The 14903-nt window shown below is 35.6% G+C and overlaps 1 protein-coding gene across 1 annotated transcript; it reads left to right on the forward strand.

The window, feature by feature from the left end:
- The first annotated feature begins 13428 nt into the window (after nt 1-13428).
- On the forward strand, nt 13429-14488 carry LOC105533584 (olfactory receptor 10K1). Its single transcript, XM_011972055.1, is given in 2 exon segments — nt 13429-14175; nt 14178-14488. Coding segments are annotated over 2 exon segments (939 nt in total). The 5' UTR covers nt 13429-13502; the 3' UTR covers nt 14444-14488.
- Nucleotides 14489-14903: the final 415 nt, after the last annotated feature.

Consider the following 14903-nt stretch of genomic DNA (forward strand, 5'->3'; position numbering starts at 1 on the left):
AATAGCAAAGACTTGGAATCAACCCAAATGTCCAACAGTGACAGATTGGATTAAGAAAATGTGGCACATATACACCATGGAACACTATGCAGCCATAAAAAAGAATGAGTTTGTGTCCTTTGTAGGGAAACAGATGCAGCTGGAAACCATCATTCTTAGCAAACTATCACAAGAACAGAAAACTAAATACCGCATGTTTTCACTCATAGGTGGGAATTGAACAATGAGATCACTTGGACACAGGAAGGGAAGCATCACACACCGGGTCCTATTGTGGGGAGGAGGTAGGGGGGAGGGATAGCATTAGGAGATATACCTAATGTAAATGACGAGTTAATGGGTGCAGCACACCAACATGGCACATGCATATATATGTAACAAACCTGCCCGTTGTGCACATGTACCCTAGAACTTAAGGTATAATAAAAAAATTTAATACAAATTCTAATTTTCAAATATAAATATGCGTTTCATAAAAAGTTAAAAAACAGGAAGTTCAAAGTGACAAGACAGAAAAGGAAGAAGCCAAATCCAAACTATAAATATTTCTACATTTCTTCTTATGTAATTGATAAAGCAAGTAGAAAAATATTGGTAAGAATTATAAGATGCAAACAATAATAGGCTTGACATAATTACTATTTACAAAAAGATACACGTAAAAATAGCAGAAATTTTTTTTTTATCAAGTGCACATAGGCTGTTTATAAAGGTACAGCACTTCCTGGGTAATCAAATGTATAGGTTAAGTAATTTTTATGCTCAGAACAAAAGAAGAACATCTAGTTTCATTACTTCAATCCAGTACTGTATGAGAATTCCTAGCGAATGTAATAAGCAAAAAAAGAAAGAATAATTTATATTAACAAGATATAAATTTGTATTTATTCACAGAAAATGTGAATGTTTACATACCAAATCCTAAATAAACAAAGAAAAAGATTATAAAGACCACTAAATGAATTTAACAGGTCCAGCAATGTAAAAATAATACAAGTAGTACTAGACCTAAGAATACAGTTTGAAAGCAATACAATTATAATGAGGGCCTTCAACATTTTACTGACAATATTAGACAGATCATTGAGGCAGAATATCAATAAAGAAACTCTGGATTTAAACTTGACTCTAGACCACATGGACCTAACAGATATTTACAGAACATTCTAACCAACAACTGCAGAATATACACTTTCCTCATGTGTGCATGGATCATTCTCCAAAATTGACCATATGCTTGACCATAAAGAAAGTTTTAATAAATTCAAAAATATCAAAATCATATCAAGTATTTTCTTGGACCTCAGTGGAATAAAATTAAATGTCAATGCCAAAAGGAACTTCAAAAGTACAGAAGTACATGGAAACTAAACAATTTGTTCCTGAATGACTTTTTGGGAAATAATTAAATTAAGGCAGAAGTCAAAAAAATTTCAAGGAATAAAAATAGGGACCTAACAAACCAAAAGCTCTGAAAGGCAGCAAAAACAGTGCTGAGACAAATTTAAAGCATTAAACACCTACATCCAAAAGACAGAAATATCTCAAATTGGCAACCCAGTGTTGCACCTCAAGGAAACAGAAAAATGAGAACACATCAAGCCCAAAGCTAGCAGAAGGAAAGAAATAACAAAAATCAGAGGAGAATCAAATGAGATTTAAACAAAAAAGGACAACAGCAACAACAAAATAAAAATAATACTAAGTATCAACAACATGAAAAGTTGATTTTTTGAAAGAATAAATAAAATTGGTAGACCAACAGCTAGATTAACCAGGAAAAAAGAGAGAAGATTAAAATAAGAACAATAAAAATGGTAATGGTGACATTACATCTGATATTACAGAAATACGAAAGATCATCAGAGACTAATACGACTATTTCTTTGTGCACAAACTAGGATTCCTGAAAACATACAAACTCCCAAGATTGAACCAAGAAGAAACAGAAATCCTGAGCAGATTAATAATGAGCAATGAAATAGATCAGTAATAAAAAATATCTTCCAACAGAAAAAAGCCCAGGACGAGATGGATTAACAGTCAAAGTGTACCGGATATACAAAAAAGAGCTGGTACCAATATTACTGAAAATCTTCCCAAAAAATCAAGGAGAAGGGATTCCTTCCTAATTCATTCTATGAAAGCAGTATTACCTTGATGCCAAAACCAGTCAAGGACAGAAAAACAAAAAAGATAACTATAAGCAAATATCCCTGAGGAATATAGATGCAAAAATTCTTAGCAAAATACTAACAAACAAAATCCAACATCACAAGGAATGATAAGTTATCACAATCAATTGAGTTTTATTCCAGGAATGCAAGATGGTTGAACATATGCAAATCAATAAATGTAATTCACCACTTAAGCAGAATTAAAAACAAGAAAAAAACATGATCATCTTAATAAATCCAGATAAAGCATTTGATAAAATCTGACATTCCTTTATGATAAAAACTCTCAACAAACTAGGCATTGAAGTAACATATCTCAAAATAGTAAGAGCTAGGTATGACAAACCCACTGCTGAAGTCATACTGAATGGGAAAAAATTAAAGTTAGTGAAGTTGAAATATTGTAACCTAGAAAACCCTAAAGACACCTAGATTTGATAAATGACTTCGGTAAACTTTCAGGATACAAAATCAATGTACAAAAATCAGTGGAATTTCTGATTTTTGCATGCAAGCTGATAAGCAAATCAACAACTCAAACTCATTTATAAAAGCAACAAAAATAAAATAGTGGGTAATACATTTTAAAAAGGAGGTAAAAATATCTACAAGAAGTATGAAACACTGATAAAAGTAATTATAGATGACAGAGGCTAATAGAAATATCCCAAGGTTATGGATTAAAAGAATCAATATTGTTAAAATGATCATCATGCTAAAAACAATCTATAGATTCAAGTTCCCTTCACGGCATCCGTCTCTTGCCAAACGGAAGGCTGCTGCAGGCCACTGAGTTGCCTGCCATCCAAAGGGGATGAGCGGGATTGGAAGGAGGCTGTGGCAGCTCTTTTTCCTGTTCACCTCCCCCTGCCAAGGAAAACAGGACCCACTCTGCCAAGGGCCTTCTGTGTATTGCCTTCTCTCTGAGGAACTGGAATTTTTGTCTCTGTTGCACGTAATTCATAATGTTCCCTGACACCAGTGTGTGGATTTTAAACATCACAGTGAGTCTGAAAGGACCATGGGTTTTTCTACAGCTATTTTCTAGCATTTGCCAGTCCCTATGCCTGGACTGATTAGAATACTTCATTTTTCTCCCTGTGCCATCTACCCTCCTACCTTTCCATCCTGCCTTCTACCACCCTTAGATAAATGAATTTTGTAATTCCAACTGTTGTATTTTGCGAATTTGTTATTTTTGTTGTTTTTCTGCAAAGCGCATATATTGGATATGGGAGGTAAAGGAGTGTCCCAGTTGCTTCTGGTCACTCCCTTTATAGCCATTACTGTCTCGTTTCTTGTAACTCAGGTTAGGTTTTAGTCTGTCTTGCTCCACTCCCCCCCGCTCCCCCGCCCCCAAAAAAAAAGCCTGAAGAGATGAGATAAGAGAAAAGATCTCATAGCTAGATCTGCTGGGTTTTGAGGAGTCATATTTTTTCTTTCCCTTGAAGGGGAAAAAGTTATTTTCACTGATACATTTAAAGTCCCCCAACCATGGGGAGGTACCAGTTCTGGACAAGTGCCACTGCAGCAACACTAAACCTGAACTTTTCAACCCCATTGGGGGTGGGAGGCGGTGGGCAGAAATGTGCTGTTGGCCACTGCCAGGTCCCTTTCATATTTCAAAGGAATATTGGATGTTGAAAATAGGAACTGAAGGGGTAAATGTATTAAACCTGTGATTGATTGATGTTTTCCTGTCATTTTAAGAGACTAAATGTGGGAGGCATATGTCAAACTACTTGTACAATTTTAAAATGTCACAATTAAACATGACCTAGTTTTCCACACACACAAAAAAAAAATGCACATATACAGCATGGGATACTATGCAGCCATACAAGAATAAAATTGTGTCCTATTTAGCAGCATGGAGGGAACTGGAGGCCACTATCCTAAGTAAAATAACTCAGAAACAGAAAACCAAATCTCCCATATTTTCATTTATAAGTGAGAGCTAAACATTCGGTACACATGGACATAAAGATGGAAATGATAGACACCAGAGACTCCACAAAAAGGGAGGGTGGAAAGGACTTGAAGTTTGAAAAATTATCTTTTGGGTACAATGTTCACTATTTGGGTGATGGTTACACTGGAAGTCCAAATGCCATCAGTACACAATATATCCATGCAACAATCCTGCATATGTGCCACTTGAAACTGCAATAAAATAAAATAAATACAAGAATAAAAGGTCATAAGCTTATAACAGTACAAAACTCAATTGTATTTGTTTAGAATAACACCAAAAAGTAAAAATCAAAATTAGAAAAGCTCTATAAAATGCTCTTAAAACCTTGAAATAGTTACGTGAACTGACAAACAAAATAAAAGTTGTTGAGAAAAATTAAAGGAGGCCTGAATAAATGTAGAGGTATACCATTTTCATGGATTGAAAAACCCAAAATAGTCAGGATGGCAATTACCCCTCAGTTTAATCTATAGTTAAACACAATCACAATATAAATCCTGGCGTGATTTTCTCTAGAAATTGATGCATTGATTATAAAATGTATATGAAAATGCAAAGCACATGAAATAATCCAAGCAATTTAGAAATATAGAAAACATTTAAAATATATTAGCACAGGATTTCAAGACATACCATAGAACAACATTGACTAAGTGATATTATCATAAAAATAAACACGCAAATCAAAGGAACAGAATGTATATTATAGAAATAGTCTTATGCATATATGCTTAATTGACTTTCAATAAAGTTGTCAAGGTAGTTTCATAAGGAGAGAATAGTTTTCAACATACTGTTCTGGAAATCTTGAATACCCGTACAAAAAATAAAAATAAAATTCGATCCTTACACCACCACATACATAATTACACCTCATATAGACATTGTAACTTAAAAATGTCAAAACTGTACACATTTTAAAGAAAGCACAGGGGAAAATTTCTTCAACTTGGAGTAGACAAAGACTTATTAGGAGACAGAAAACATGAATCTTAAAAAGAAAAAAATGGCAAATTGAACTATGTTAAAATTTAAAAAGTCTGCTTTTAAAAAGTTAGGCAATTTGATGGGTGTAAAACTGTGAAAATACTAAAAAACACTGAAATTTATAAATTTATACGTAAAAAGTATAAATTTTATGATATAAAATTATAGCTCAATAATTTATATAAAAAGGAATGATTAATGAAATGGAAAGGTAATTCACATGCTAGGCTAACATATTTACAAAATATATACCTAATCAGGGACTTGTATCCAGAATAAATATATATCTCTTATATAATAAAGGAAGACACATAATTAAAAGATGGTCAAAGATTTGAACACACACTTCACAAAACAAGATATACGAATAGCCACAGAGTACATACAAATGCTCAATATAATTATTCTTCAGAAGAATGCCTAATAAAACTAAAAGGAAAGATAACTACACATGTAATAAATTAAAAGACTGGCAATGCCTAGAGGTGGATAAGATAAGAAACCATTGGAAATTTTACAACTTTGTTGGTAGGATTGAATTATGATGCAACCTCTTTGAAAAACAGCTTGGAGGTTTATAAATAGCTAAACTCATATCTATGATGTAGCAGAGTCACTCCACTCCTAGGTATGTACCAAACATAAATGAACATATATGTCTATACAATGACTTGGAAACTCATGTTTATAACAGTTTTATTCCTATTAGCCTCCAACTAGAAAGAATCCAAATATCTTTCAACAGTTCAATTTGTCCTTCACTGAATAAATTGCAGTGTATTCATAAAATGGAATACTATTAAGCAGTGAAAAGAATGAACTGACAAATGACACATCATGAGTGAATCTCAGAAATATGTTAAGTGAAAGAAACTAGACACAAAAGTTAACATACTGTTTGATTCCATTTACATGAAATTCTGGAAAAGGCCAAACAGTATTGACAGAAAACAGATTATTGTTTCTCTGGGACCAAGACTGAGTAGAATTGACCACAAGTGGTGAGGGGGAGAGTTCTGGCATTGTAGAGATGCTCTGTAATTTGACTGGAGTGTTTCTGGCACCAAGGCTGGGTAGAATTGACCACAAGGCTGGAGGGGGAGATTTCTGGCATTGTAGAAATGCTTTGTAATTTGATTGAGTACTGTTGCTTAGTATTGCTTAAATGTATCAAACTGTACATTTAAGTTGGGAACATTTTGTATGATGTAAGTTAATCCTCTATAAAGTTAATTGTTAATATTAAAAGTTTTCTAATAAAAATAAAAGACAAGGTGGAACACTTTTAATTCAAAGGTCAAACACAATTATTGAACCAAGTAGCCTCTCAAATCTGTAAAGAAAAAAATGTAATAGGAAAATAAAATAAATAGATAATTTTCAAAAGTTGGATAACACTGATAATTTTTTAAAAAGTCTTTTACTTCTACTAGTAATCAAAGAAATGTAAATGGAATCAGGATATCATTTTTATATTTCATCTTGGCTAGAATTTAAGATTAAAAGTAACATTATATACATTATGGAGAAATTGGCATCTTCACATATTGTTAATGAAAGTGTAAGTTTTATAACCTTTGTGGAGATTATGTGCCAACACAATGCATATTAAAATTTGAAATAAGAATATATTTTCATTCAGCAATTTCATTTTGTGAGTAATGTGCAATTTTTCAAAAAACTATTTCATTTACCCAAACTCTGAGAAATTTATAAAAATTAATAAAATGGCATTTATAAAGTTATTCCAAATATAGACAAGAAAAGTCAAAACTCCAGCATCTATTGCTAAGATTGAGGTAGGTTTACATACTGTTACTTTTTGAGAGTCTAGGAATTTAAAATAATAGATTTGATAGAGAAAATAGAGGCTTGTGTATGCAGTGGAAGATTAGGAGAATAAATGTCAGGAAAGCCGCTCTTGATTTTCTGAATTGCAAGGATCACAGGAAGCCCTCCCAGATGGTCTTGGCCGCTGTAGTACTGATGGATGATTCTCAGGAAATCTAAACGTGAAGGTTTAAAGTCCACATCTGTCATCTGATAAGTGCTGGCATATCATGTTGCCCCAAACAACTGGCTTCCTTCTTCTGCATCCACATATTTCATGAATGCTCCTTTTTCATAAAACCCTTTTGGCAAGGTGATATGGAAAATGGACCTCAGGATTTCCAGAATTTTTATTCCTACATTGTGGTACAGAGAACTTAGAAGTGTAAGTATGATACTAAGTATCAGTAAAATATAGTCAGCACAGGTTTCCCTTCTAGGTATTCACCATCCATACACATCCTTCTGTTGATGTTTAAATTTCCAAACAGTAATAATGAACATAATGCAAATACATCTCACATAAAGAGGTACCCACATTTATCTCTAAAAATAAAACAGAGTTCCACAAGTTAATAAATGATTATTTGATAGCCTTTTCTTTGTAGATGGAATTATAATGTTTTGTACCATCAACACACCTTATATACACTGGTAGGTTAAGACAAGGTGGGAAAATGATCAACACACACATATATACATAATAAAGCAAGCAGTAAAATAAAACAGCTACTGCAATCCTTGTTTCTGTAAGTAAACATGACTATCACTGACATTTATTATTTGTAAAAATTTCACCTATTTGTATTCTTTTGAACTCATCTCATCCCCCAACATTTCTGAAGGACTTGAACCATTAGTGACTGCCTAAATTATGTTGTTTTAGTCTTCTATTAAATTTTGCCTTTATATATGAAGTAATAAAAAATGCCCTAGAGCATCTAGATTCTAGGCATACTCTTTTCTGCCTTGGTAGTATAGCAGCAACACCCTATTTTTTCATTAAAAAAAAAAAACAGGATTCATTTCTGTCTGTAGATTACTGGCACAGAAGAAAAAAGTAGACAGAAGTGGCCAAGGGGCCATCTCAATCTCCATTTTTGTGTTTGCTGGTGGAAGTAACACTCCTTTGTGAAATAACACTTCTAATCCACAAAGCTCAAACTTATGCGTGTAAGTCATTAGGAGTAATAACAGAAGGAATCATTTCATCTCCCCTTACATCGGTTCTCAGACTTTTACATTCTTGTTATTAGAGAATGGACACAATCCTTTGGTTGTTGGTTCAGAGTATATTCTGCTTTGTGCAGACACATGAGGCTGTACTAGGTGCTGTGCAGTAACTGAACCTCAAGTAAACCATTTCATATTCTACCAAGTCACCTCCTTCTGAGTGGTGGAATACACAGAGGCTTCCTAGTATAATTTAGTAAATAATTATAATTCTCTCACTGACTTGTGAGGTCACTTCTCCCAAAGACCAAGTTCTCACACAATATACACATACATTGTACATACAACCAAATACACATACATTAATTTCTGAGCTCTCCTTTCTGTCTCTATACTACTTGTTTCTTCCTGCACCAATAGCATGCTCTTTTTTATTACTAAAGCATATTGTTTTTAGTAGGAAGAGTGAGGGCCTATATTACTTGCCCTTTACAAAATTGTTTTGTAATTTCATGTAAATTTTGGAAATCTGGTTGTCAGGGTGACTTCAAAATTTATGTAGGGATTTAGGTTGGAATTATATTGGCTTTATAGATTAGCTTGAACAAAATTCACAACTCTGTATTATTTTGTCATTCTGGTAAAACGCATTCATAAGATAACACACCGTTTGATGATAGAGCTCAGCTAGATTTTGTATACTTACTACAATATTAGGTTTTTGCAAAATATCTCAGTGTTCTCAATTAGAGTTTCTAGGGGCAGGGCCCTGGAAAATATAATTCAACCCTCTTTTGATTCTTAGAAACACTGAAGTTGAGTATCACTGGACAAATACATCAGTCTTCTGACTTAAAATTCAGTAAAAATTTTCCAGTTGGACTGCTGCACTGTAAGTCTTAATTGTGGTGGGCTCTCCTTCAGAATCCATCACAACTGTCAAATGGACTCAACTTTCAAAGCACACATGGGCCAATTATGCTCATGACTTCAACTCCCCAGGCTCCCCAACTGAGGCCACCTTTGAGAAACTGGTGACATTATTGTTTTCCAAAATGAACTTGACTTCTAATTAACCCCAAGACAACAGCTCCAGGGCAGTAGACCTCAGGAGTCCAGTGATTACAGTACTTGCTTCTAATTAACCACAACCCATGTTGGTGATCAGAACTTCTGAAGATAGTGACTTATCTGGAGAAGCTGGGAGTCCTGATAGATGGAAGAGGCTAGCTCTGTTGATTCGGATGAGAGTTTCTATCTCAAGGCAGCTTCCCTCTCATTTGCTGTTATTTCCTCAGGCTCTGATCTGTGGCTCTGATGCTACTTATCAGGAGACTCCCAAATACTGAATAGCTGCTTCTCTCTAAATTAGAAGGGAGAGAGCAATGTAAGTACTTACTGAGCAATGCGAACATTGACCTAGTTTGGGGATTTGTGGGACTTGAATGATGAGTAGTGTTTGAGAAAACCTCTCTCTATGCACCCCATGGAGATCACTGATGGCATTTCTGGTAAGTAGCAGAGTTAAAAAGGAGAATCAGAGGCTACCTTTCACTGAAGGTACTAAGAGTGACTGGGAATGACCTTTACAATGCTCTGAATTTGGCCAGGTGTGGTGGCTCACCCCCATAATCCCAACACTTTGGGAGGCCAAGGCGGGCCAATCACCTGAGGTCGGGAGTTTGAGACTAGCCTGACCAACATGGTGAAACCCTGTCTCTACTAAAAATACAAAAATTAGCCAGGCGTGATGGCTTGTGCCTGTAATCCCAGCTACTTGGGAGGCTGAGGCAGGAGAATTGCTTGAACCTGGGAGGCAGAGGTTGCAGTGAGCCAAGACTACGCCATTGCACTCCAGCCTGGGCAACAGAGTGAGACTCCGTTTGAAAAAAAAAAAAAATCTGAATTGTTCTCGATGATCATATGGGGTCATTCTTACAGCTAGATTTTATTTTCTTTTTTCTTTTCCTTTCCTTTCCTTCCTTCCTTCCTTGCTTATTTCCTTCTTTCCTCCCTTCCTTTTTTCCTTATTTCCTTCTTCCCTTCTTCCTTATTTTCTTCTTTCCTCCCTTCCTTCCTTCCTTATTTCCTTCCTCCCTTCCTTATTTCCTAATTTCCTTTCTCCCTTCCTTCCTTTTTTCCTTCCTCCCTCCCTCCCTCCCTCCTTTCCTTCCTTTCTTCCTTCCTCCTCTACTTCTCTTTTTTGTTCATTGGTGGACTCATGGATTAAATGAAACAGATACTGCACTTGTCCCTCATTTCTCACTATTCTGCTTCTCTTTCTGCTGTGTACTCCTGGATGTATGCTTTTAGGTCTAATTGAAATCTAGTACTTAAACTCCATTTTAATGTGGCAATCTGGAGAAATTAAAGATTTTTATTTGTATCTAAGAAGTTAAAAATTCCACTCCTTTCATATCTGAAGTTGCCTACATAATTTCTCTCAGTTAACTGATTGATGTTTTCCTTAAAATAAATATTTGTATTTCTTAAAAGTTTTACATGTGAAAACTCTGTAGATTGCCTTCTTTTGGGGGAACCCAGCACCCTCAAGTATTATGTTTCTATTTTAATCCAGATTACATAAAATCCCAGTGGAGCATCTGAGGAATTAGAAAAATAAAACACTGAAGTACCATCTCCAAGGATCATAGCCTGAATTCTATTCATAGGTTCTAAAATATCACAATTAAGGGGATTTTGAGATCATTTAACTGGAGAATCTTTGATTCTCTGAGCAAGAAAGGCTCCTAAGGGTCATACTACTCTGATACTATCTTAGTCAAAATTCCTCTGTAAAATGTTCAGGGATCCTCTGCCTCAGTGCCTCCCATGTATCCCAACAGTTTATTCCATTACTGTTTATGCTATCCCTTTAATTAAAAAAAAAAAACAACTAAATATTGAAGGTAGGTACCTCATCTAAGGTCACATGATACTAGACCTGAAACCTAATTACTTTCACATCACCCTAAAAATCTTTCATCTTCATTTTACAGCTTGAAGGTATTTGGCAGGATGAGAATTTTTATTTTCCTGGCCTTATGTCTTTCTATCAGTACAGATGACAACACACTATGGTGGTCCCTAATGGCATCTTGAGCAGATGGGGACTGCCTTCTCAGATGCACCATGGAGCTGAATCCATAGATCATAAAAAGGTAATTACATCGATCACATGATTCATTTAGGCTATGGATTTATATTAATACTATATAAAAATCCACTGGACTAGAATCAGCTGTCCTCATGTGCCTTAGCAAAAATTAATCCAAACAATTCTCTTTGGTATCAGTTGGATACAGGTACTCCTTCAGAATCAGAGAATTCCACCTTACATGGTCTATATTATTCATCATATTCAGTCGAGTGAGGGCCTAGTGGTGGTTAGAGGTTGATTAGTTGAAAGAAGATTCAAATGAAAGCCTTTTGGGAAAGCAATGAGGCAAGGCTAAGCAATGACCATAATTTTAGATTTCCTCATTGTTTTGAATAAACAGGAATTCATTTGTCCAGGAGGAGGTATTATGTAGGGAAACTTTTACCTTTCTGTATATAAAAACATATAACTAATACACACACGCACTCATACACACAGATATATATGGAGGAATACATTGTACTTACTTTTTCTATGTTTATGTATAATAGTAATATCTTTATAGTTATACTAATGTTATTAAAATAAGTAATTATATTAACTAAGTTTAGGACCAGTTTCTAGTAAGTAAGAAAGAAAAAAAAATCATCTCCAAATTCTATGAATAGATATAATGAATTTCAGGAATGTCTGATGAATTAACTAGGGTTCAGAAAACAAAAAAAAAGTTGCTATTGAATAGAAAAGTGGAAAAGTAACAGCAACAAAATTCTGGTAGCAGATGCCAATAATTTCCCAACACAAAATGATGTAGTAACTTCAGAAGTATATAAATGAAGACTGGATACCAGCAAGACATACTGGATGATTTTCTAATCCAGGTAGTGCTTTTTTAATTTATTAGGTTGGGTTATTGAAAATGTTCCCATGAAAAACAATTAGGCCTAAGATGGCTTTAGAAATAATTTGTTATAGCAGTTTGCAAAATAATTTTAGTGGCAGAATGTTCAAAGAAATCTTATTAACATAACAATATACAAAAGATACAAAGTCTATGGTTTACAGCAGAAGAGGGGAAACTGGCAAAATTCCCACGTGTGCCATTTTCTCTCACACTCTGTGGCAAGCTCTGTCATTTCTGCAAAACTCTTATTTCTCTGAGTTTCTCCAAGTTATCTCAGCATGGAAAAGTGAAATGTGTTACAAAATGCCACAAAGTCAATCATCTCTCTTTACCACCTGGTGACTGTTTTCTTCCTGAAAAAATATTTTTTTTTCTTTAGACTAATGTACTAATGTGATTTTTATTTATTTATTTATTTATTTATTTATTTATTTATTTATTTTTACTTTTTTGAGACAGATTCTCACTGTGTCCCCCAGTCTGGAGTGCAGTGGCGTAATCTTGGCTCACTGCAATCTGCGCCTCCCGGGTTCAAGTTAATCTCATGCCTCAGCTTCCCGAGTAGCTGGGATTACAGGCGTGTGCTGCTATACCTGGCTAATTTTTGTACTTTTAGTAAATACGAGTTTTTGCCATGTTGCCCAGGCTGGTCTTGAACCCCTGGCCTCAAGCAATCCACCCACCTTGGATTCTCAAAGTGCTAGGATTACAGGTGTGAGCCACCACATCCAGCTAATGCGGCTAATGTTATTTTTTGTTTCACTCTTGACTCAATGTTTCAACTTGTGGAACTTCCAATAGTATTTATCATTATTCTCTTGGAGATATAAAAAGTTCCCAATAAATACATGTGTCCTCACACCTTTACTTAGAGATCATGGAATACTTTCTCTCCTTTCTCATTTCGTGGTTAGATAAACTGAAGTCCACATCATTATGTCTGAACATTATTCATTCTTTCATTCTACATTCTGATCAGCTTCAGGTAGCTGAAGTTAACATTTTTCACTTTGGAGAGTGAGTTGCCTCGGGTTTATAGTGAGTAACAAAAACAATAATCTGTATGTTACATTAGAGGGAAAACTATTAGCATATTTCCTAATCCTTGGACAGAGAGATAACCTGTTCTTCACATTAGAGAAGGCCTCCAAACTGGCTATCAGTTATTCTTTTGCATATTTTGCCTAATTCTTCTTTTAGCAGACATTTTAATGGGAGAATGAAGAATTTCATCAAATATCTGGAAATGCCTGCCACCTGCAAACTTTGTGTGAAATTTCCCGCACATTTCCACTCTCCTTTCTGGATCCTGGTTTCTACCTCTGTCCCTGACTCTCCTGTGTAGAAGTGCTCTCCATGGAGCGGGTCAATGAGACTGTAGTGAGAGAGTTCGTCTTCCTCGGCTTCTCATCCCTGGCCAGGCTGCTGCAGCTGCTCTTTGTTATCTTCCTGCTCCTCTACCTGTTCACTCTGGGCACCAATGCAATCTTCATTTCCACCATTGTGCTGGACAGAGCCCTTCATACTCCCATGTACTTCTTCCTTGCCATCTTCTCTTGCTCTGAGACTTGCTACACCTTTGTCATTGTATCCAAGATGCTGGTTGACCTGCTGGCCCAGAAGAAGACCATTTCTTTCCTTGGCTGTGCCATCCAAATGTTTTCCTTCCTCTTCCTTGGCTGCTCTCACTCCTTCCTGCTGGCAACCATGGGCTATGATTGCTACATGGCCATCTGTAATCCACGGCACTACTCAGTGCTCATGGGACATGGGATGTGTATGGGACTAGTGGCTGCTGCCTGTGCCTGTGGCTTCACTGTGTTCCTGGTCACCACCTTCCTAGTATTTCATCTGCCCTTCCACTCCTCCAACCAGCTCCATCACTTCTTCTGTGACATCTCCCCTGTCCTTAAACTGGCATCTCAGCACTCTGGCCTCAGTCAGCTGGTCATATGCATGCTTGGTATATTTGCTTTGGTCATTCCTCTGCTACTTATCCTAGTCTCCTACATCCGCATCATCTCTGCCATTCAAAAATCCCTTCCTCCGTTGGAAGATACAAGACCTTCTCTACCTGTACCTCCCATCTTATTGTGGTAACTGTTCACTATGGCTGTGCTTCGTTCATATACTTAAGGCCCAAGACCAATTACTCTTTAAGGGAAGACACCCTAATATCTGTGTCATATACCATCCTTACCCCAGTGTTCAATCCAATGATTTATAGTCTGAGAAATAAGGAATTCAAATCAGCCCTACGAAGAACAATCAGCCAAACTTTATATCCTCTTAATTAAAGAGCCATTTTTTAAACTGCTAATGCTTAGTACATGCCAGGCAAATTGTGTGCTTTTATACATTTTTTTTTCATTTAATTATTCAACTCCACTGTAACATAAGAACACTTTACATATGAGAGGAATGAGGCTCACAGAAGTTAAGACAGTCTGGCTTTCTACTGTCCATGATACTTCAACAAGACTAATCACATATGGGAACAGAGCACTCAGTTCCATAACAAATTTAATTATATTTTACTGCTTTAAATATTGCAATTTAAAAACTAATATGAGAGCAAAGATGAAGCCGAACTGATGAGAGCTATGTCTCAAAGTAGACAGCCTAGATACATCAGGAAAGAAAAGATGTATCCGAAAGAAAGAAAGGAAAAAAAGCCACATTTAATCTCCTTTGCAGCTAAGAGGCAACATACATGGGAAAAAAAAAAAAAAAAGAAAAAAAGGAAAAAAGCAGGAA

Source organism: Mandrillus leucophaeus, unplaced genomic scaffold (assembly GCF_000951045.1).
Source record: "Mandrillus leucophaeus isolate KB7577 unplaced genomic scaffold, Mleu.le_1.0 Scaffold1265, whole genome shotgun sequence".
NCBI classification, from domain to species: Eukaryota; Metazoa; Chordata; class Mammalia; order Primates; family Cercopithecidae; genus Mandrillus; species Mandrillus leucophaeus.